Below are 23,397 nucleotides of genomic sequence, written 5' to 3'. Positions count from 1 at the left end.
TTTAAAATGTTGTCATTTTTTCACCTGTCATGTAGGATATGGGGAAAATAACAAAATGTGTGATAACCATGAAAAAGCTGCTCCTGTGGAGAGGTTATCATATATTTATTTACTCGTATTGACCCTATGAACAATTTAATATAGGTATGGTTTTGCCCACTCTTTCGATAATGAAATCTTGTCTGGCTCATGGACTATAACTGTGGTAAGGTGAACTGAAGCACAAATCAGGCAACAGGCCCTTGTGCGTGTGTGATTTGATTTGATTTTATTAGACGTCATACACGAGAAAAACACATGTTACACCATGTTCATCATAGAAACGTCAAGGATACAGACACAGAAAAGTCTTGCGACTTGTTTTCATTGTGGTCCTTGGTCTGAGACAAACAACACTGCAACAAAATACATACAGGTAAACAGTACAATAATAAATAAAACAATCAATTACTACACTACCTACAGCATAAATACATATAATCACATTGCTAACATAAGTGACCCTACTATTCGGCAACGTTTTCTAATAGCCATGCTTTGACCCTTGTCTTAAAAAGGAGATGGCTGCTGGTGCTCTTTATGGTCAGGGGTAGCGAGTTCCAGTTAACTGCTCCTCCAAATCTAAATGAGCGTTTTCCCATTTCAGTGGTGAACGTGGGCATGGTCAGGTCTGCTATGCTGGCTCTGGTTAGGTGGGAATGGGCTTCGCTACGCTTCTGAAAAAGATTACATAGGTACACAGGGGCGCTGTTTATGTAGATGTTATGCACCAAGTTCAGCTGTAGTTGAACTGACCTGGCTGCCAGAGGGAGCCAACCCAACTGCTGGAAATGATGTTTTCCAACATGGTCCCTTGCAGACAGCCCCAAGACAAGCCTGACCAACCTATTTTGAGAAACCTGCAACTTCTCTTTTAGGGCTTTGGTTAGGCCACCGTACCATGAGCCAATGGCATAGTCAAAACAACATAAAACGTGTGTGTGTGTGTGTGTGTGTGTGTGTGTGTGTGTGTGTGTGTGTGTGGGTGTGGGTGTGGGTGTGGGGGTGGGGGTGGGGCTGTGTGTGTGTGTGTGTGTGTGTGTGTGTGTGTGATAAAAAAAAACACGGAATTATAAAAAACTTTAAATATGATTTGAATGGTTGAAAATGTACGTATTGTAATGTTGTGTTACTTTATTTAATATAAAAATTATATAGGCTACTAATAAGTTGTAATAATATCGCGGAGCAATTGGGCAGCCGACCAACGGGTGATATTTATTATATTATTTATTATTACTGCATTCCGGCAAGCCCGAGGATCTGGATAGAATCCTGTAGTGTGTGATACCCTATGATTTAAAATTGTGTAGTGTGCGCATGTTTAAGATTATCTGATAAGATAATAAGATTATCCTGTTGTGTGTGTGAAGCCACCAGATTTCAAAATGGTTTAAGATTTTAAAAATCCTGTAGTGTGAGTTCAGCTTTATGTTTGCATTATTATTAGAAGAACTTATTGTTATTGTGTAGATCAGTCATCAACATGGTTTACTCAACACATCATACCTGCTGAAGTAAATTTTTTCGTATGTTCGATGTATTTCCAGACTCTTCAACAACTGCTTCAAGGACACATAGCCCCCTTCCTGAAAGACAAACGCTTTGAAATGGTACTGTACTCATTGTACTTTGCCTCATTATACATATTAGTTGAAAGCAAGAATGAGGTCCAAGGACCCCATGTTCACTAAAACATTATTTTGCTATATGTATAGCAACAACTAATGAGACACATAGGTGGCTCCCGGATTGAAGGGTAGAACAACGATTGAAAGGTAGAACAACGTATAGGTTACAACAGGTCTAAATGGGTTAATGTGATTATTTTTTACCTTTTGATACCACTTTGAATGCAATCTAATACCAATTTCATTGTCATATTTGTCAGAGAATTACAGAATACCAGTAGGGACTATAAGGCCTGCAATTTTCTATGAATTTATTGACATTTATGTCACATTTTCTGTCGGTAGACAACACACAATCTAGTGTAGTTTATTATTAAGCTTATTGCCTAATAGGCTATACTTTGTCGTATGACAATAGGTCGGTTAATATTGTTATTGAGTTGTTTCAGTATGTTTTCATTTCACCACACACACAAACATTGTTGAGGTTTAGGGCAAACACTATCTTTACATGTCTGTATATCACACTGTATGAATGCTGCAGATGCTGTTCTGTTAATCTATTCTGATTCTCTTTTTCCATCCTTGCTGTTGGAAACATTGCGTTCCTCACTCCCGATGCTATCTTGCCCCATAGTCCCCGTGGAAGGAGGTGAGGATAAGATGCAAGGACGTGTTGAAGGGGAGGGGCAAGACAGAGCACAGTCTTAAGATTCATAGAATCATAAACAAATGCAGTTGTCGGGCATTATAATATGCTTTTAATTGAGAATTGATGCCAATACTTTTTTTACATACAATTATTATTAAAAAGTCTTCACATTAATGGCTTCCCTTATGGGTCTACAGTAAGTGAAATCGCTTTTGGCATTGTGTTGCTTAGAGGCCCCTCAATATGCCAAAAATAAAAAAAAGTCAAAATTGTGGTTGATCAGATTGTGTTCATGGTTTTATAGTTTTTTTGTAGAACCTCCCACAAACTTAGCCTACATGTCAAAATGTTCATCTACTGGTAGAGCGGTACTGAAGCAAGGCATGTTAGAACATCAGCAGAAAGTTAGGAATCACACAGTCAGTCAGTTGGCAGGGAGTGACTTTTTTAAGAGCTGGTGCTGTAGAACTGATTTATTTGGTTCATATTTGTTTATGTTTATTTAATATCCATGATTTGATTTTTTCTGTTCTCTTTTTTTTTTAAAGCTGGAGAAAAAGAACAGGGAAACTGATTCAGATCATGATGATGAAGATGATGTGGCATCCACAAAACCATACCAGAAACTGCATGAAGGTCCCTCATCCCAAGATTCTCCACGGGAAATAGTTACACCCTCTGTTGCTATAGTGGGCCCCCATTCCCCCATGTTGCCTTCCCCATCCGTATCACAACAGTGCTCTCAACATTCCCCAGAAGAAATGTCATGTGAAACAGCCTGTGATTTCTCGACCACAGATCATCCAGTTACAGAGTCACTGTCCTCTCCACATCCCTCATCGGAGCTCCAAGAGGAAACTGATCTAAGTCGATGCTTCAGTGGTTTGAGGATGGGAGAATCCAGCTCCCTGCCTCGTTCTCGCAGCTTACCCTCACTGAGCCAAAGTCCATGTACAGAGAAGAAGGCAAGTTTCACAGCAAAGCGGTCCCACAGTTTAAATGATGTTACACTACTGTACAAAACACAGAAAATTACACCTGACATCATTGTTGTAGAAAACAAGGAAAGCTACAGGTTCCGCTGCACCCAAGCAGGACTGTTCCAATGCAGTGTGACCGGCCTGGTGTTTAGGATGGAGACAGAGGGAGATGTGACTTACAGGACAGTACCTTGGAATCGAAGGCTTTTAAAACCGCTTGGCAAGAGGCCTGCAGGACCACTGTTTGACACACAATGTCCTCAGGGGTTTGTGTGTCAGTTACACCTTCCACACTGTGAGATCCTCTCCATGGGTGGAGGCAAGTCCTTGTCTGTTGTCCATGTAATGGATGAGGGCATCGAGCTTATCAAGCCCGATGTGATCACAGAAACTCACGTCATCATAAATATAACTGGATTTTCACCCTATGGTGTCGTCGTCAACGATGACAGCAGCAGCAATCCTTCAACTTCAGGTTTTTTTTAAGGTGCAAAAAAGTGGGTCAAATCATTTTTTGACGCAAGTCCTATCCATGCATTGGTGTTACTGTTTTATGCGCCACTCATTTCAACCCTGAAAGTATTGCTGCTTCCTGGGAACGTTGTGCTTCGTGAAGTGCGGACTGAAAGGAGGAGCATACATCCAGAAGAGATTTACATTGAAAAACCTCCATGTAAACTAATCCCAAATCAAGACTATATACTCACATCCTCTCAAGACGATTCCATCATAATTCAACCAAAGAAGACAACATTTGAAGTTGATGAATCATCCTATAAGAATTATTTTGAAACATTTGAAGTTATTTTAAAGGGAAAGTTTAGGGATCATGTTAGGCTGCTTCTAAAACCCCTTTCGCACTCCCATGAAAAGCCTGTTGGAGACAGTAACACCTCAGACTGTGCCTGGGACTGCTATGTATCCCTTAATGCTCCTGATTTAAGAAGACAACATGTTGAGCACACGATTGATTCACCAGAAGACAGACCTTTTTCTGTGCGGAGCAGCTTAATCAAAAGCATTTCAGCTCCCAGTCTCAAATGTGTCGTGGACAAACCTTTCGAGAAGAGGATGCTAACTGACTCTGAGCTGGAGGAGGCCAGTGGGGTGCAGGCGAGGGAGGAGATGGCACGTTTTGTCATCGATACAGTAAGGAGAAAAGGACCTGATGCCAGTTCAAGCATGATATTGATTCTCTGTGACATTGACCCATTCCTCTCTAAACATCTTGGGTTGATGATGTAAAACTGGACCAATGGACTATACCTTCAGTATATCCCTGCTTCTCCCCACTCCTTTCTGTAAGGATCCATTTAGTTACATTTGTACTATCTTAGTTACAAATGGATGACTGAACAGTACTGTACAGTGTACACCAAACGTAAGGTTGGATCTATCCTATGGCTCACCACCAAGTTACTCACACTGTCTTTATTGACACATGAAAGTTCATGACTTTTGTAATCCGATGTATCCATCCAACAAAAAGAATAAAACACATCAGCTGGTCGCTTATTTTCATCATAGGATTGGCCAACATAACATGCTTTGTAGGAGAACACTACATAAAAGACCATTTTCAAGTAGGATCTTGATATACTGTACGTGACATGGTTTACAGTGTAAATATATTGTAAAGTTATCTCACTACAAAGACATTATTTATTGCCTGTAATGCTTTCAGCTGGTGAAAAGTTTTTTGAAAGGGTCCTTTTGCACACCTACTGGGACAGTACACTGGTACACTGTCTTCACCTAAGGCAAAAATAAAGCATTTTAATGCAAATACAACGTTTTGGTCATCCACAAAACCATACCAGAAACTGCATGTCCTTCATCCCAGGTATCCCTTCATCAGGTATCTGGGTCAAATAAGCAACATAAGCGACATATATGGAAGCACTCAGAGAGGCCAGGTCCAATCAGGGAACCACGCCAATCTGTTACCATGGAGAAAGGACAGACGATACAGGCAGTAGAGGTGGTATTTTTCAAATCCACAGTAAATGTAAAAAACATGACAACAACATTACATTTCAGTAGTCAGTGAAAGGAGCAGGTGAAAAGTGAATTAGGATCAATATGGAAACGGAATGTTACAATCCTGCTATTCCCTCACTATTCAAAACGTTCAGACCTAATTTAACCTGACTGACTCAAAAGAATAGGAGGCTGTCTGTTCTGTTGCTGTTCCACATGAAAACCGTGTAACAATAGTTGAACTTCCAACTTTTTAGCATATTTACAGAGTTACAAAGTAAACACCCAGACAGCCAGACGAGACGGGCCTGTCCTGTAGAAATAAAGGTTAATAACTAATTGATTTCATTTATTTATTTATTTGTATGAGGCAGGGGGCAGCGGGGCTCCTACACCATCTGGACTTCTGGCATTTGCACTGCATGATGATGTCAATGTAATGCACCACTTACACTTACACCACTTACAAGGTTTGTATAAGTTGTTGCCAGCACAGTACAACAATAGGATAAGCATGTTTAAGACATACAACTATAAGGTGAGATAACCACTACAGTATGTTCATGTTGTTGCTTGTGTCTCTGAGTGTAATATAGGTTACGCTAGGTGACTTGTAGCCCACAGCATCCTTCCATATGGCTTTGTAACCATAGTAGTAAAAGTAAAAGTTGTGCTTTACTCAGCTATTCTTTACAACCCAGTTGAAATCATGTGACTGTGACACTTCATGCTCCATGGTCGGGTTAACATTAGGGTTTGCTCTTCCTTTTTTTGCTGACGTTGCACAGTACATGTTTCTAAGAGCATCACGTTGTGTTGTTTGTGCTGACTTTTTCTTTCTTTTGAAAGGTGATTTTGGAGACACAATTAAAACATACAGCATATAATATATTGAATGCAACTGATTAGCTTTGGTCTACTTTTGCATAGCTAGAATCGTTCACTTAGTGATACAAGCACCACATTTGGCATGAATAACATGTACAGTACAGTACGGTACAGCAGTGGTTCACAAACGTTTTAGCTCGAGACCCAATAAGAGGAATTTAATGTCTCCCCTGGACCCAATTTAGTGAAAATAGCCAATCTACAAGCTCACAACACGTTGCTATCCGAAAAGTTGTGAGATTGTATATTGGCTATTTTCACAAGGAAGTATGTCATACAGTACATGTTTTGTGCGCTGCAATTTAAATGAAGCCTGAATGAGGTAAGGCTTGAACCAGGGACCTTGTGGATCAGACAGGCTCTCTACCTCTTGAACTACTGCTACCCCCTAGCCGTACTCGAGAGAAAGTAACCTATGCAGTTAGCAAATGAGCATTGATTAGAGTACTGAGGGATTATGGGTATCGTAGTGTCTTTATTATAAAATATTCATTAGCTCATGGGGCCTTAATTTTGTCACATACAAACTTCTCTTCAAACGTTTTCTTTTTATAGAAAAAATACTTTTTCAAATAATTGCTATAATTGGAGTAAGATTGGTGTCAGCGCTATTTGGAATGACCCTCTACCATACTGCAAAGTTTAATACAAATGTGACTCTGCATGTATGTAGTTAGGGGCAGAATAATTTTCATACAAACTGTAATATTTATCGGCTCATAGAGGCTTCATTTTTTTCACTTAAAACATTTTCAGTAAGATTTTTTATCGATATTGGTCCAAAGGTGGTGTGTAGAAAGTTTCGTGCAGATTGCTCAAAAATCCCAGGAGGAGATAGATTTTAACTGATGGGAGGTCAAAGACCAGAGTGGCAAAGTTGTTTGTCATGCTGAGACGCATATGTGCGTTGCCATGTCATGGCTGTAGCTCAAACAGGGCATGAGTTGTACCGGTTCAAAGTCAACATTTTCAATTGAGTGCTATAGCGCCACCCTTTGACGAATGACTCAGAGTTTAATTTCTTGGACGTTTTCCATGACACTCTACGTCTACGATTATGCAGAGTTTAGTAAAAAAGCAACTGCACGGTTAGGCTAGAACTGCAAAAAATGGACGGAAGAAGAATAAGAAATGCTAAATCCAATATAGAAACAACGCAATATGCACAATAACCCATATAGAAACATAATAGACTTAACTTGAGATAAAGAAGACCATGCAATTATAAATGAGCATTGGAAAAGGCTGAGCAGAGGGATTGTAGATATTAAAAATGCATAGATTGCTTATAACAAGTAAGTAGAAAGTCCACATTAACAGACAGTTGTAAATAATGAATTGTCTTCACTTTAGATTAGGGCACATAATAACATCTACTGAGGATTTATAGATAAAGGAAAATCTGCAAATAGCTTATACATATTATATATCAGTTACAAATGATTTAATAATCATTTACAGATGTACACAAATGGCTTATTCGTGAATAGTTTACTACTTACTAATACCATATGAATGATTTTTAACCATACAGTAGTTATAAATGTAATCATTTACGAATGTCAACAAACAGGTTGTTCATGATTAATTAATTGTCTGCAAGCTGCTTATAAATGTTTAAAAAATGTTTTATTGTAAAATGCTATATATATATATATATATATATATATGTGTGTGTAAATGTGTGACAATGCAATGCAAACAATTGTTGAACCATCAGCATCCCACCTGTATGAAGGTAACAAAACAACCGCAACTAAAGGGTTTTCCCCTTTTTATGAGTCCTAATGTGCATGTTTAGATTACTTTTATCACTACAGCCTTTACCACAAATTGTACAAGAAAAGGGCTTTTCCCCTGTATGAGTCCTTGTATGTTTTTCAAGATAATCTTTCCGACCAAATGTTTGCAAACAAACTATACAAGTAAAGGGCTTTTCTCCTGTATGAGTCATCATGTGTCTCTTTAGATGACTGTTGTCACAATATGCTCTGCCACAAACTTCACAAGTAAAGGGCTTTTCCCCTGTATGTATCCTCATGTGTAATTTTAGATGACTTGTGTGACGACAACTTTTGCCACAGATGGCACAAGAATAGGGCCTTTCTCCTGTATGAATCATCATGTGTTTTTTTACACTACTGAACTGACTAAATCCTTTGCCACAAATGTCACAAGTAAATGGTTTTTCCTCTGAGTGAGTCTTCATGTGTTGTATTAAAACACTCTTTTTACAACAGCTTTTGCCACAAACTGTACAATCAAACGTTTGTCCTTCCACATGTTGTGTCTTTCGTGATGTCAGTGGGTTTAAAGCCGACTGACCTTCCCAGGTCTCCGCCCAATCCTCATCACTGTCTTCAGTGTCAGGTTCAGAAGAGTGCGAAGACGGGAGCTGGTCATCACTAGTTGGTTGTGATGCTCCACAGTCCTCTACAACAGCTGAGGTGCTGGCTAGAGGCTCTGTCTCTCTGTTTTCATCACCATCTTCACTTTTCACTGGCAGTAATGTCAACGCCGACCCATGAACCTCCTCTGGTCTTTGAAGTAGCTCCTCATGTTGCACTTTATTCTGTGGAGCCAAGTCTAGGGAAAAAAGATGACACGGGAGAACAACATTAGATGTTTGAACTTTAAAATGTTCCATGCAGTGTTTCCTCTATGTTATCGATGGGGTAGTTGTTGGAACATCCATTGTACATAAAATATGCTCTATTTCCAAACCATAAACCTATCCTCATCATATTGGCTACAACATTCTAATTATTACCACTTGATTTAATCCTCATATCATCATGTTATGGTCACCCTAACATGAATGGTGACCACTTAGGATAGAAAATACTATTGACTATTGTCAATGCTTGCACATTGGCACACCTAAATCTAACACACCCATATCTCTGCTGTCCGGCAGAAACCAGCTAACTCCAAAATGTTCATTTTTCAGGAAATGACAAAAACAAAACAAAAAGTGTTAGGAGGTTTTGTTCATCATTGATAAGAACAGCAAAATGGACCTCAAAGCTCACAATTAGGTTGGAGGTCAAAAGTGGGTGGAGCCTGGAGTCAGCAAAACCAGCTAACTCCACTTTTTTTTATCAACACACAGGCGTAAAGGGTGTTCAATAGCACTGATTTGTGGAAAGAAATGCAAAAGCGGAATAATGGAGTTAGCTGGTTTCTGCCGGACAGCAATGAAACAACTACAATGGAATCTCCTCCCCTGAACACGGGCCAATTGTGTTCGTACAGACGCTCGAGAAAGCCATATACACCGAGGTGGATTCGAAACCCAGACTCTGTGATGTTGGGCAGGCGCTTTACCACTGCTCCAACCGAGTGCAAGATTATTGCTTAGGAAAATATCACATTCTTCATTAACACGAGCACCACGGCAGATGTATTATATAAAAAGTATTAAGCTATGAATATGTCTGTTAACACAGACCTCAATGTGCAGTAGTCAGTGGAAACAACAAGTAAACAAATAATAAAAAATAAAGCAAAACAGTACATACCTATCCTATACAACTTTACTACAGGTTGCAGTCTTGCATCAAGCAATCCACGTCCCTGGTCCTTCTCTCGCTGTTCCTCTGACAACGTTGAATATCTTTTGGAGGCCATCTCTCTTGATACTGTAGACCTTTCCATGTGGTGGTCTGTGGAAAACACCAGAAGAGAGAGGGGGGGGGGGACTTAGCATTCACCAACCTTACATACCATGTGTAATCAAATCAAACTATCGCAGCGTGCCACGATCCAGTGACAAATCTTTAATATAGAGACGTATAAAGCTACAGCCTGCAAAATGTATGATACAGGAAGTTGAGCATTCAAATATACCACAAGAGTGGTTCAGGTTCTAGAAAAGACCTTGCCTCAACTGTAACGTTTGTGCAGGATTATTCATGCATATGAGGGGAGATGGCATGTGTCTCCCAGTCAGGAGAAATGATTTACAACAGTCATGATGCACAGTATTTCCAAACAATATACTTTCATCTCCTCAAACCAAATAATACCAGTTCAAACTCTCATATAGCCTACAGTACACCACTTTCTCAAGTGTGCAAAACACACACGTCAAAGGAATGTCTGCACAGCCAATGCGCATAATTTACCTAAAACAAACACGCACGCACGCACACACACACGCACACGCGCGCACACACACACACACACACACAGCAATCTAATGAACGACTAGAGAGCAAATAAAGCTTCCTTAAATGTCAGAAGTTAACAGGTCGACAACCCTAAGATTAGTACCAAAGTTGAACGAAAAGGATGTCAGTCAAACCTGTAATTGGTCAGATCCAGAGAAGACATTGCTTTTGCATTGTGTGTTTACAAGGCTCAAGAAGCATTTTCTACACTTAGACTAGCTGACAGTCAGTTGCATCAAAGTTTGATGTTCCACTGATCTCAATGAACATGTGTTAAAAAGGTTACAGAGGTAGCAGTGTTAGCTATACTGATACAATGCACCTTCACACACAATATGCATTCAGGGGAAATTAATGACTGGGGGTGCAGAGATAACTGGTCTGGTGGTCGCAATACTAAGGGTGTTGATGAAGGAGATTGAAGTCTGTCACTACTGTCTGGGAAAAACTGTCCGGGAAAAAAAGAGTGTCCATTACTTGGAGCAAAAAACAAAGCAATGCAAAATAGCTGTGGAACCAAACCTGCTGTTCTCACAGCTCCTGCCCGTAAGTTTTTGCAAGGCCCTGGGCGCCTGTAACCTTACACAGCAGCTGGCCTCGCAAGATGACACAACCATCGGTTTGAGAGACAGCAAACTACAGCTTCAAGTTACTCCCCTCCCTTGCTATCCACAGAATGATAAGAGTAAACTAAAGCATAGCAAAGCTGACTGACCTTCGGAACAGTGTGAAGAGAGGAGCTGGTCATCACTAGTTGGTTGTGATGTTTCACAGTCCTCTACACCAGCTTGTGTTTTCATGTGTTCAGTTGAGGTGCTGGCTACAGGCTCTGTCTCTCTGCTTCCATCACCATCATCATCTTCACTTTCCATTGCTAATGTCAACGTTGACCCATCAGCCCATTCTAGTCTTTGAAGAAGCTCCTCCTGTTCTTCTTTATTGTGTGGAGGTTCTGGTTCCTCCTGGACCAGACAGGGGCTCCTCTGCTGTTGTTCAGGGGAAACCTCCTCTTTACACACAGGGAGGTCCTGGAATTCTAGTCAAAATAAAAAATGAGAGAAAAGTATTGAATGTTTGAACTTTACATTTCATGTTTGTTTATTTGTTTGTTGCCGTGGCATTCATGAGGCAGAGCTCATATGTGTGTACTTCACTTGTGCACTGGGATCACATGACACACATAAAACAACCTCTGGGAGACTCAATAAAGAAAATAATAATATAAAGAGTATTTTTTGCACATAATGCAGACTTATATGTTATCTGTATAACAGTATTAACGAGCTGTGCTTTCCTCTGAGTGTCTATGGGACAAAAAGCTTTTTTCGATGAATATGATGCTACACAGCCCAACCATGAGGGAATCTTACCCAAGTCAAAGTCCTGGAAGTGCTGGGGTAATCGTCTCGGTCTCTTCCCCCGTCCTGCTGGGAGCTCTGGAGAAATGGTTCTGGCTGGTTCTGGAGAACTCATCTTCACCTGCAGGCTGGACTCCATAGACTGGTCTGGAGTGAAGGAACAGAATAAGGACTAATAGAAGTAATAGAAGGTGTAGAATAGGAAGTAATAGAAGGTGTAAAGAAGTCCTTGCCAAAGACTGTACAGGGACCCAACATACAGTACACCTCCAACCTTTAAGCAATCTACGTATTTAGAGCTTGGGCCTATAGTATTCTTTTAAACTGGTTTCAGGGTTGCAAAGAGTAATGCCTCCGATAAACTATAAGACTGAAAGGATTTAGAAAATACTTAAAAGACTTAAGTCTAACACCCACTCACGTCTTTTGATATTATTTGCCATGCTGGAAATGAGAAAAAACAGTAGGAGCAGAAAATGGAGCAGATATAGAAGCAGTGTTTTTGTACAACAGAGAATGTTGCACTTCTCTACATGACGTATTGTTTAACATAAAAGCATTAGAGCGTAATTCTTGCAAAATGTATTACCGTATTCTTATCAAAAATAGGAGAAAATAAAAAGTTCTTCCACACTGGGGGAAGGAAATGTGTGTTCACACAATCTCATCTCAATGCATTGTATTCAGGGTGACCAGACGTCCCGGTTTGGCCCGGGATCGTGAGAAGTTAAAGATAAGCTAAGCTATAAAGCTTTTCTGGTGGGTTCCGTTGATTGCATATAACGACAGATACTCAACCTAGAACAAGAACAATGTTCTTGAACAATTTCTATGCTCTTGTAATAATAATTAAATAAAAATGTAATAAAATATAAAGGTTGAAATTTGAAATGACCAAACCTGCCTACCGATGATGTAGGTAGGCAGTTTTTGAACTGTGTGAAGATAGGTTGAAGGTTGAAAATGGGTGAAGTTGTCCTTTAAGTAAGTATTCAAGTAAATGCACTTTACTTTCCATTACTGTTACTGTCCATCCCTGGCTGTCAGCTGATGCTGAACAAGGCAACAGCATCTACTGTACAAGTTCACTGTTTCCCATAGTCCAGGGGTATTAAAAATGTTCAGGTCAAGGACTTCTTAGCCGAGAGAGAGAGTTAAGCAGGGACCCCCACTACATTGTATAAGATTGTGATGTAGGTCAAATGTTTTCATAGATGTCATACATAGATACATAGACTTGTTTGACAATCATACATAGATTCATAGACTTGTTTGACAGTACTATCATCAGTGTTGTGTAAATTAAGGAGTCCTGGGCGCCCTGTTGAAGACCCCTGCCCTCGGTAGGATGAAGTTGTAGCAGCGCCACTGAGGACATGGATTGAGGAGGGGGATGGAGGATGACAATAACAAATGATTGGATAGAGTAGTTGGATAGAGAGTAGTTTGCATACACAGTGGACTCTTGATTCATGCAGGAATTAACTCTCTTTCTTACCTTTTCAAGTAGTCACAAAATATTTATCTCCAGTATGATCAATCCCCTGATGGTTGCTAATCACGGAGGGTTTCACTGTGCTTCTGCAAAAAAGAGAGAAATGTCATGGTGACCTCCCCTTCGCTTGTTAAACGCCATTGAAAATAGCATGTCTCGCAAAAAATACATAGTAAAACACAGGAGCCGAGATACAGGTTATTTCCCCAAATCCCAAATAAATTAACCAGGAAGTGAATGGAGTAGTAAATCTTCGGATCACATTATCTCCTGGTTCTTTGTGAAAAAAAACAAAGAAAAAAATATAAGTCATCATAAGTCGTCCTTGGCAGCGAGGGCATTATGACGATGTCTCGTCAAAAGTCATCCTTGGCAGTGAATGAGTTAATACAAATTTACAGTTGTAACTAAAATTACACAATTTTTCTGATCAAACATAGGACTGAGAATTCATTTTTGTTTTCATTCTAAAAAACATTTGGAAGGTCATTGCACTGTGGGGGGGGGGGGGGGGGCTTTTTCTTATTATCTCATTATCATCTCTAATGTATATGAATGAGATAATTTCATGTTTTTTTCAACATTTGTGATATTCCCCCTTAAGTAAATAAATCTGAGTACTTCTTCCACCACAGCTAGAAGGTAATCCATTGAGAGAATGTATAAGAACTAGAAAAAGTGCTCCTCGGAGGTCAGGTATGTAGTATTAGTATGGGCCAGCAATGTTCGGAATTCGCCAATCAGGCTGGAATGTGAAACATATGACGGATCGGATGAATCCGTCTTGACCACATGACTATAGAGATCATGTGTACCGAAGTGTGTGAAATTTGGATAAAATCTGAAGGAGTAATATCCAAAAATGTGTTTTACATAAGTCTGCCTCCTGGTGGCGCTATAAAAGGCAGATGTGAAAAATGCAGGACAAAGGTTCTTCCTCTAGGGAGTGCACATACAAAGTTTTACACAGATCAGTGCAGTTATAGGTAAAAACATGAATCGGCCTGTTATAGCGCAACCATGAGGCTGATTTGAACATTCAAGTGGCATTTCTTCTTCGGCCTAGTGAGAATGTGCGTGTTCACGGAAATTGCATGCTGTGTTCATGATTTGAGGCATTTAGTTCAAAACGGAGCACTCCTGCAAATCTTGGAAGCCATTAGCCAATCAGGATGGAATATGAAAAATCTGAAAGACCCGTTTCGTTTAAAGACTATAGAGATACTGTGTACCGATTTGCGTGATGTTTGGACAAAATCTGTAGGAGTACTGTCAAAAAAATGGATTTGCAGAAAGCGGCCTCCTGGGGGCACTATAACAGGCCCATGTGAAACATTTGGGGCAGAAGTTCTGCATTGGCATCCAGGGAGTGTGTGTGCACAGTTTCGCTGTGATCAAGCCAAAAGTGCCGGAGATTAGCTGTTCACGGATGGACGTACGGACGTACGGACGGACAAGGTGCATAACTATTCAGATCCTAAGCTTTTCTCCTCGCCTACAGTACAGACCGTTGTAGAATTCTGTACTAAATGTAGTTACTGAATAACAACTCAAAACTTACACTGGTGTCCCTGGTAGGCCTGTCACTACATACAGTAATAGCCTAATCCAGGGGTCTTCAACCTTTTCAGGCCAGGGACCCCCAAACTGATGGGGAGATGGAGCAGGGACCACAATACAATATATGTGGTAGCCCCCCCTACCTCGTAGGGTAGGGGGGGCTACCACATATATTGTATATTTATGTATACAATTGTGTTTTATATTGCCTGGTCCTATACGCACCTGCCCCAGTAGGTGTGCAAAATAAAAATTCTCTACAAAATATGTATAAACATACCATGTTATTGTGCATTGTTTGTTTGTTTGTTTGTTTGTTTATTATCACTTAGAGAACATTTAAAAATGATACAAAGATTCGGTAGAAATGTGAAGGAGAATGCCTAAAAACCCTCCAGGGGCTTGAGAAGTGGCATTCTCCGGGAATATTTGTACATTCATAGGATAAAATTAACATCAATGTGGAATATACACATCCATTACAGATAAACACTAATAGACATGTCATACAGATGAAGAAACAGAACGGAAAAGACCAAAATGGACACTGTTTCAAAAAAAGAAAGAAAAGAAAGAATCAGCAAAAACATATCACAACAATAAAAGTCAAGGGAACCAAAACATAAACCTCTAGGGAAAATGTTATTATATTATATTATATTAGGCAGACCATATGGAAAGTATTTGGTTGTTAAGAGAAGCGATTTTAGAAACTTCTTAAATTGGTGAGAAGACAACTTCCATAGATGTAATGGCAGAGAATTCCATATTTTTGACCCTCTGAAGCCTATATTAAACTGGGTTTGAGAGGTACGGGCCTTTGGGGGTATGAGGTTATTTGAGCTACGTGTTGGGTAATTATGAACCTGAAAGTTATACTCAAATATATGATGAAAAAAGGAGGGAAGGATTCTCCCCAATGAGCCATAAACAAATAAGCCAATTTGAAGATGGTTCACTTGATAAATACTGAGGACACCTAATCGGATAAATAAAGGCTGAGATGAATGTCTTGGGTGTGCACAACTTATTGTTCTTACAGCTCGTTTCTGAAGACGGTATATGGGCTCCAGTTTGGTCTGATGAGTACTAGCCCAGACTATATTACAATAATTAATATACGGATAAATCATGGAATAATATAACATAGTGGCTACCTCAGAACTGATCAAATGACGGATTTTACGTAGGATACCAATACTCTTAGCTATTTTTGTGGATATAGCCATAATATGTGATTTCCAGGATAATGATTCATCAAGCATAATGCCAAGGAATCGTGTGGAACACACATTGGTTATAGGGATGTTATCGATATCTATTTTTGATGATTTGTTGAAAGTATGTGGTTTAAGACCAAAACATATGAAATTAGTTTTTTTAATGTTGAGTGATAATTTATTTGAGCGAAACCAAATGGACAGCTTACCAAGTTCTTCATTTATAACCTTTATAATGGTGTCAGGATCTTTATGAGAGTAGAGGACACTTGTGTCATCTGCAAACAAAATCTTAGACAGTTTATCCGAGACATTTGAAAGGTCATTAATATATAACAGAAACAACAAAGGCCCAATAATTGATCCTTGGGGGACTCCGCATTGCATATGAAGAAGAGGTGAGTTTGTTCCATTATAGGATACAAACTGCTGCCTGTCTTTAAGATAACTTTTGAACCAGAGAAGTGCATTGTTTTTTACTCCAATATGAGACAGTTTCTGAAGAAGAATATGGTGATTGACCGTATCAAAAGCCTTAGATAAATCCAAAAAGATACCTATAGTGGTTTCCTTTCTATCTCTATAGCTTTATATATTTCATTTACTAGGTGTATAAGTGCCATATATGTTGAATGCTTCTTTCTGAACCCGTACTGGTGTGTATATATAATGTTGTACTTATTAAGATGTTCGATTAATCTCTCATAAACAAGTTTTTCGAGTATTTTTGATATAGCAGGCAAAATGGAAATAGGTCTATAATGATTGAAAATGGCCGGGTCGTCATCTTTATGAATAGGGATAATCTTGGCTATTTTTAGTTCAGAAGGTACTATTCCCTGCTCCAATGAAAGATTGAAAATGTGAGTTAGAGGTTGTACAATGTACTCATGAATGGTTTTCAGTAATTTACAGTCAATATTGTCATAACCTGGAGAAGAATCTTTCAGACCAATTAATGTCTTCCGAACCTCATCCTCTGATACCGTTGAGAAATTAATATTTTCAAGGATAGGAGCATTCATAAATTGAAGGGGATTGTGGTTGCTGGGAGGAATCTTTGAGGCCAGATTAGGACCAACTTCTGAAAAAAAGGTATTAAAATTATTGGCAATTACTTGAGGGTCAGAAATAAGCCCCCCATCAGCCTTAAATTCTTTTGGTAATTTCTTGCATTTTTTGTTTTTGTTGAGAATACTATTAATTGTTCTCCAAAGGAGAGTCATGTTATGTTTGTGTTTGGACAGTTCTTCATTATAATAATGTTTTTTTGCTCCTCTAATAATGTGGTTTAATTTATTTCTATAATTCTTTAATTGGGCATGATTATATGGTGTTGGACTAAGAAGATATTTTTTGTACAATCTATGTTTAGTATTTACTGATTTCATGATGGCTGAGGTTATCCATGGTTTGGTTGGGTTATGATGAGGTTTGGAAGACACCAATCTAAGGGGCCTCCATTTATCTGTTTGCTATGGATTCATGTTATGTTTAAAGACAATTTGACATTTTGGGGGAAAAAGAACTAAAATACTCAAACAACAAAAATATTGTTTAATCAAACAACAATTTCGCGGACCCCCTGCAGTACCTCTGCGGACCCCCTAGGGGTCGCGGACCCCCTGTTGAAGACCTCAATCGGAATGATTTCTGAAAATGGCAATTATTTTACATAATCGATTTCAAATAATACATTTTCAAATATGTTTTTAGAAAATAAAATAGCTAACCTATAAGCTTTTTTTTTTTTTTAAGGCTAAAGGTATTAAATATGTCTTTGTATACTGAAGTTATTTGTGAAACTTTTGTTTACGAAATAATACTAATAATATTATTATCTGGGATTATCTTTTACACATAATGTGTGTAAAAGGCAAACAGAATTATGTATTTACATGTTCCACGTTCAATGCCAAAAACCCAATTAAATCGTTATTGCATTTATGTGTGTGACAATTAAAAAAGTCATGATCGTCGTGACAGCCCTAGTGCCTGGCTGGCACCATGTAGTTTCAAATGGGGGGGGGGGGGTCCTTATCAATGTGGGGTCCTTAACGTGTTGAACGTAATGTACACGTGTTTAAAAGAAGCATGAACAAACCTGCAGTGTGTAGTTTTGCGTCCATCACTTTGTGATGTGTTGCTACTGCAGAGTTTCTAGCTTAGATAGAGACGTTTTCTTCCCACCGTGATTTGTTGTCAGAGCCGTGAAAAAACTACACACAAAGACTACACTTCCGGGTCATAGCCATTTGCGCATGCGCAATGAACGGATCCAGGCTCGGTTGTCTTAAAGCCTTTCGCCCTCTGGTGGAGGGGATGTGTAACTGTCATTGTCACTCAATGAAAGAAAGAAAGAGAGAGAGAAAGACAGACTCAATCTCAGGGGTTATTGATGGTCACAGGTATAATAACTACGCCACCTAGGGGATTGCACCCAAGGAAATAATCTAATATCTTGAATTAAGCACAATGTAATTCCTCAGACATTTCGTGTACATTTTAAAAGCAAACTTGAAGTTGGTACCACAAATAAATAAAGTTTATTTATACACTAATATCATACTAGATGCATTGAACAATAAAAACATGGACAATTCAATACAATTTAATTTGTTTATGGTGCATCGTCACCCCAAGGGGTATCTGTACACATCACAACAGAAAAAAACACAGTATCAAGAAATACATGAAAAGAAATAAGAAACCCAGATACTAACACATGCATAAAAACTGTCAAAACAGTTAAAACATTTGGCTCACCGTGGTGCCCTTACGTACAGTGTGTGGTGTGCGTGTGCCTTGTAGCGGTACTGCCCATGCCCTAGGGGGTACCCAGCACAAACCTCCATGTGCCAGTCAATTAATCCCTGCAGGGGGAGGGAGGCAGAGATAATGATGGATGCTCTGACACACCAGGAAGACAAGCTTCCTCGTCCTACGTTCCCTTATTGGTTTGATAAACACTTTTTGTGTTCGATGAAACAATATGTCTCCTCCACTTCACGTTCCCACTTCTCACACGTCGACATCAGTTCCATTGGTGTAAACTAAGTACAGTGCTTACTGTTACTAGTTACTTGTCAGATTTAGATTATTATTGCAGAACATACATTCACCACATAATATCAAAAACATGTAGGGGAAAAACATGTCAACACATTTATTTTCCTTTTTATTCACAAACAGCAAAAATATTTTCTCAATTTGTCATCTGAACATGTATAGGGCTTCAGTGGTTAAGAAACCGTTTGTGACGACATTTGATCAGATGGTTTGATTAACACCATCAAACATTCATTGCCAGAGCTTGGCAGATGGTGCTGGGTTAACCTATTTGGACCTGAGACTGATTCTAAAAATACCTTCTAAATCCTAACAGTTTCCTGAAAAACTTTATAGCTAAAAATAAAAAATGACATGATGTTTCCCCAGATTGAATGGGTTAAGTTATAGGCTGAAAATGAAGCCCCCGTGAGTCTACAAGGCTGGTTTCTATACAGGTGCAATACAGTGCATTAAGCAATGCATACAGAAGGAATGTGATTAAAGAGCTGTTGTTGTTGTCTCCGCCGGAGGCGGAGAGTATGTTTTCGCTTCGTCCCGCTGTGTGTCCCCCCCTCCCCTAGCCAAGCTAACATTGGTCAAGCTCCACGTGACACGTGACAATATGTTGACACCAATGCTTTTGATTGGCTAGAGGGACGCATGACGAAATAAAATCCTATAAATAGGTGTGTCACTTCAAAAAGTCATTATGTTTTTGAAGTGAGGTAAGACAGGATCAATCAGTCTTGATTGGAACAGTACCTTCCAGTACAAATCACCCGTCCGTGCGTGTGTGTGTCCCTCTGAGAACACCTAACATTGGTGAAGTTTCACGTGACATCACAATATGTAATATAAATATATAAATAGCTTAGACAGGAACAGTACTTTCCAGTACAAACAGAGATCACAGCTGATCAATCATTTGATTAAAATAGCACGGTCTGCTGGCGGAGACTTGTGCTCCGAGGAGCACATTTTCTAGTTGTGCATGTTTTCATCTGGTGAAGCATCTGTCAGGCAGCTATCACCTTTAGTTGGACTGCAGGCACCTTTTTTCCCTCTTGGTCGTGTCTTGAGTTGGCTCCCACAGTGTCAGTTTGCTCTCTACCAGTTCCACGTACCTGACACAGACAGTGCCCTGGCTGCCAGCCTCATCCTTCTCTCTCTGACCTTGTCTGTGACCTGCAGGCAGTGTTAATTGTGTTGACTTAAAACTATGACAAACCTATATTTTGTCACTGACGAAAACGAAATAAAAACTAAGCAATGATGACTAAAATGACTAAATATATTGACAATTTCGTCAACAACTAAAAACTAGACTAAACTGTTAGGGAACTAAGTCATTTTATGTTTGGTTGCGAGCGGGTGTCGCGCTCTGACTTATTTAGATTATTATTACAAAACATACATTAACCACCAAAATCCTATTGTATACTTCATCTTCTAGGCCTATTAAAAAATAGACGATCTACAAGCTCAAAACCTGTTGCGTCGTTGTGAGCTTGTATATCTGCTATTTAAAAAGAAATATTTTGAAAAAATGAAAGAAAAAAAATAACACTCTGTGTTATTTAAATGAACCACCAACAGATGGTGGTGTTTTGTCAAATATAATGTTCAGCAGTCAAGGTGATTAAATATCTTGTAGGACAGCCACACACACACACACACACACACACACACACACACACACACACACACACACACACACACACACACTCACACTCACACACACACACACACACACACACACACACACACACACACACACACACACACACACACACACTTTTAGCAAAACTAAGCAATAAAAGCCTGGAGATCGAGGCTACACACACACACACACATACACACACACACACACACACACACACACAGCGTTTGTGAGCATGTATAGAGATCGGCTATGTTCACACTTTTTGCCTCTTTCTTAGGTAATATTTGACAATTTGAATTGGCTGTTGTTTGACAATTCTTTATAGTATAGTTTTTTGATTTGTTCACAGTAATGATCTTATTTATAATATTTCATGTTTCCCCTTTTTTTTCCTTTGACGGATATTAAAAATGGCTTAAAAGTCCTTAAATTGTCACTTTAGAAATTTGCAGATACTCTGTATACACTTAGTATACTGTATGTTTACTGTTGAGTGAGAAAACAATTAAGCAAATCATCTGGGGGACACCCCCAAAATCAGTTTGAGAACCACTGCTATAGGATACCAGGTAAACAATGAACCTATAGCATCTGTATGAATAACATGCTATCTGAAAACAAAACTAACAAAAACATGACGAGTGACCAAGATGGGAGGAAGGGTTACAGATTACGGCGGAAAATTGTCTGCGAGTCTCCAGTTCTGACTGCAATAGGGAGTTTATTTCAAAGTTTGGGAGCCAGGAGGTAAAAGAGTCGAGGACGTGTGGAATATTGTCCAGGGTGTTTTAGGGAAGAGAGAGGAGTCTAGGACGTGTGGAGTGTTGTCCAGGGTGTTCAGACAGTTACCCTGCATATGTTAGCTGATCTGAGTGAGCAGGAGGGGTTGTAGGGTTCTATCAGAAAGCTACGATTTAGTGGAGATAGATATGAATTCCACTGAAATGAGGGGTCACACACTGCCACCATCTCCTCTGTTGTTGATTACATATATTAATGTGTTAATATTCTTTGCTCTGTTGAATGAATTGAATACATTGGACCACGATGGAAACAAGTCCCAAGGACATTGTTGTGTTATCCTTTTAGCCTAAATGTTTTACTGTAACTCCGTGCTGTAGGCATTTTATTTTACTAATAAAGTATTCATTCAATCAATCAATCAATCAATCAATCAATCAATCAATCAATCAATCAATCAATCAATCAATCAATCAATCATCAATCAATCAATCAATCAATCAACCAATCAACCAATCAATAAATCAAGTCAAAGTTTTGAGGCCTGGATAAAGAGCTGGGCACACTCCTGGGTGAGAAAGGCTCTAATCTTTCAAATGTTATAACGTTATTAAGATGACCTTGTTTTGAATGCATACGTTGCTTCAAATTAAGTTTAAAATATTGCTTGAAATGGCCAAATCTGTCTACCGATGATGTCACTGGTAGATATATTTCTGGACTGTCCGCCGCCCATCAATGAGACAGAGTGAATAGACAGAGATGAGCATTAGTGAGGACCAATTACGGTATGAAGATACTGTAAGTTTGAAAATGGGTGACTAATTTTTTTAAGCGTGTGCATGGAGCGTGCATTGGTGCTCAGTAGACAAAGACAAATTTACATATTAATCTAAAAAGTACATATAATACAAATAAAACCCTGATCACTTTCTGTCACTCAACAGAATAACCTTGACCATTGCTGTCTAACTGCCGATACAAAAACATACCAGTTTAATTGATTGGCCTAAATCGATGTTATACTAACATCTTAAACCTATATGACGGGGGTCCCCAGGGGTCTGTACTTGACCCCTTTTTCCCTCTATGCCAAAGGAGCCACAACCTGCCACATTGTGAGCTTGTAAATTGGCTATTTTTGCCAATGTTTGTTCACCTACTATGACACTATGGCTAGGGTTAATAATAGGGGTGGGACGATATGGGTACCTCACGATACGATATATATCACGATATTAGGCCCACGATAACAATATATATCACGATATTCGACGATGTTCGATATATTGCGATATCACGATATTCGATATATATTGCAAGAAATTTCACCAACGATATATCACGATATCTGAAAATATCGATATATTGCGATATCACGATATATTGCATGAAAATTCACCAACGATATATCACGATAGTCCTTGTATTCAATTCATAAACACATAAAATAGCACCAAACAGTTCAAAATCATCATTACACAAATACAGAGTAGGAAAAACAACGTATCACAAAACTTTTTTTCTTTTCTTCTAATATCGATATTTTTCGGCAGGATATCGATTATTTATCGCAGGAGAAAGTATCGCGATATATCGATATATCCCCCCAAAATATCGTCCCACCCCTAGTTAATAAATATATCTATCTATAGGTCGATCAATAGATAGGTGCATTTTGATAGCACCTTTTCCCTAAGAGCTTTACAATGTGCATTACTGATGGTTGAGGAAAATCGGGAGCAGTTAGAGGTTCAGGGCTCTATCGTCCGTGACGCCTTGTCCGCTATGTTATATATATATATATATATATATATATATATATATATATATCGTGACTGTGAGCAGAGCCCTGCTGTTTGTGTGAACGTGTGGCTGTGTCTTCATTTGTAGAATGTCTCCCCTCCTCTCCGTCTTAACGAGATGCAAACGTGTTAATGAGTTCAATCTGCAGTAAAGCCTTTCTG

The 23,397-nt window shown here is 39.1% G+C and overlaps 2 protein-coding genes across 2 annotated transcripts in view; both read left to right on the top strand.

Moving 5' to 3' along the window:
• mtss1 (MTSS I-BAR domain containing 1) overlaps window positions 1-23,397 on the top strand; it is a 745,180-nt gene that overhangs the window by 495,110 nt on the left and 226,673 nt on the right. The gene's annotated exons all lie outside the window — the stretch shown is intronic.
• LOC308082220 (uncharacterized protein) lies at window positions 1,592-4,720 on the top strand. Its single transcript, XM_080423898.1, has 2 exons — window positions 1,592-1,652; window positions 2,877-4,720. Exons 1-2 carry the CDS (start codon window positions 1,650-1,652, stop codon window positions 3,786-3,788), a joined length of 915 nt encoding a protein of 304 aa, XP_080280024.1. The 5' UTR covers window positions 1,592-1,649; the 3' UTR covers window positions 3,789-4,720.

This window comes from Gymnoscopelus braueri, assembly GCF_963280865.1.
Source record: "Gymnoscopelus braueri genome assembly, chromosome: 3".
Classification (NCBI taxonomy): Eukaryota; Metazoa; Chordata; class Actinopteri; order Myctophiformes; family Myctophidae; genus Gymnoscopelus; species Gymnoscopelus braueri.
Note: the sequence above shows the minus strand (reverse complement) of the source record. Positions and strands in the feature narration are given on the sequence as shown.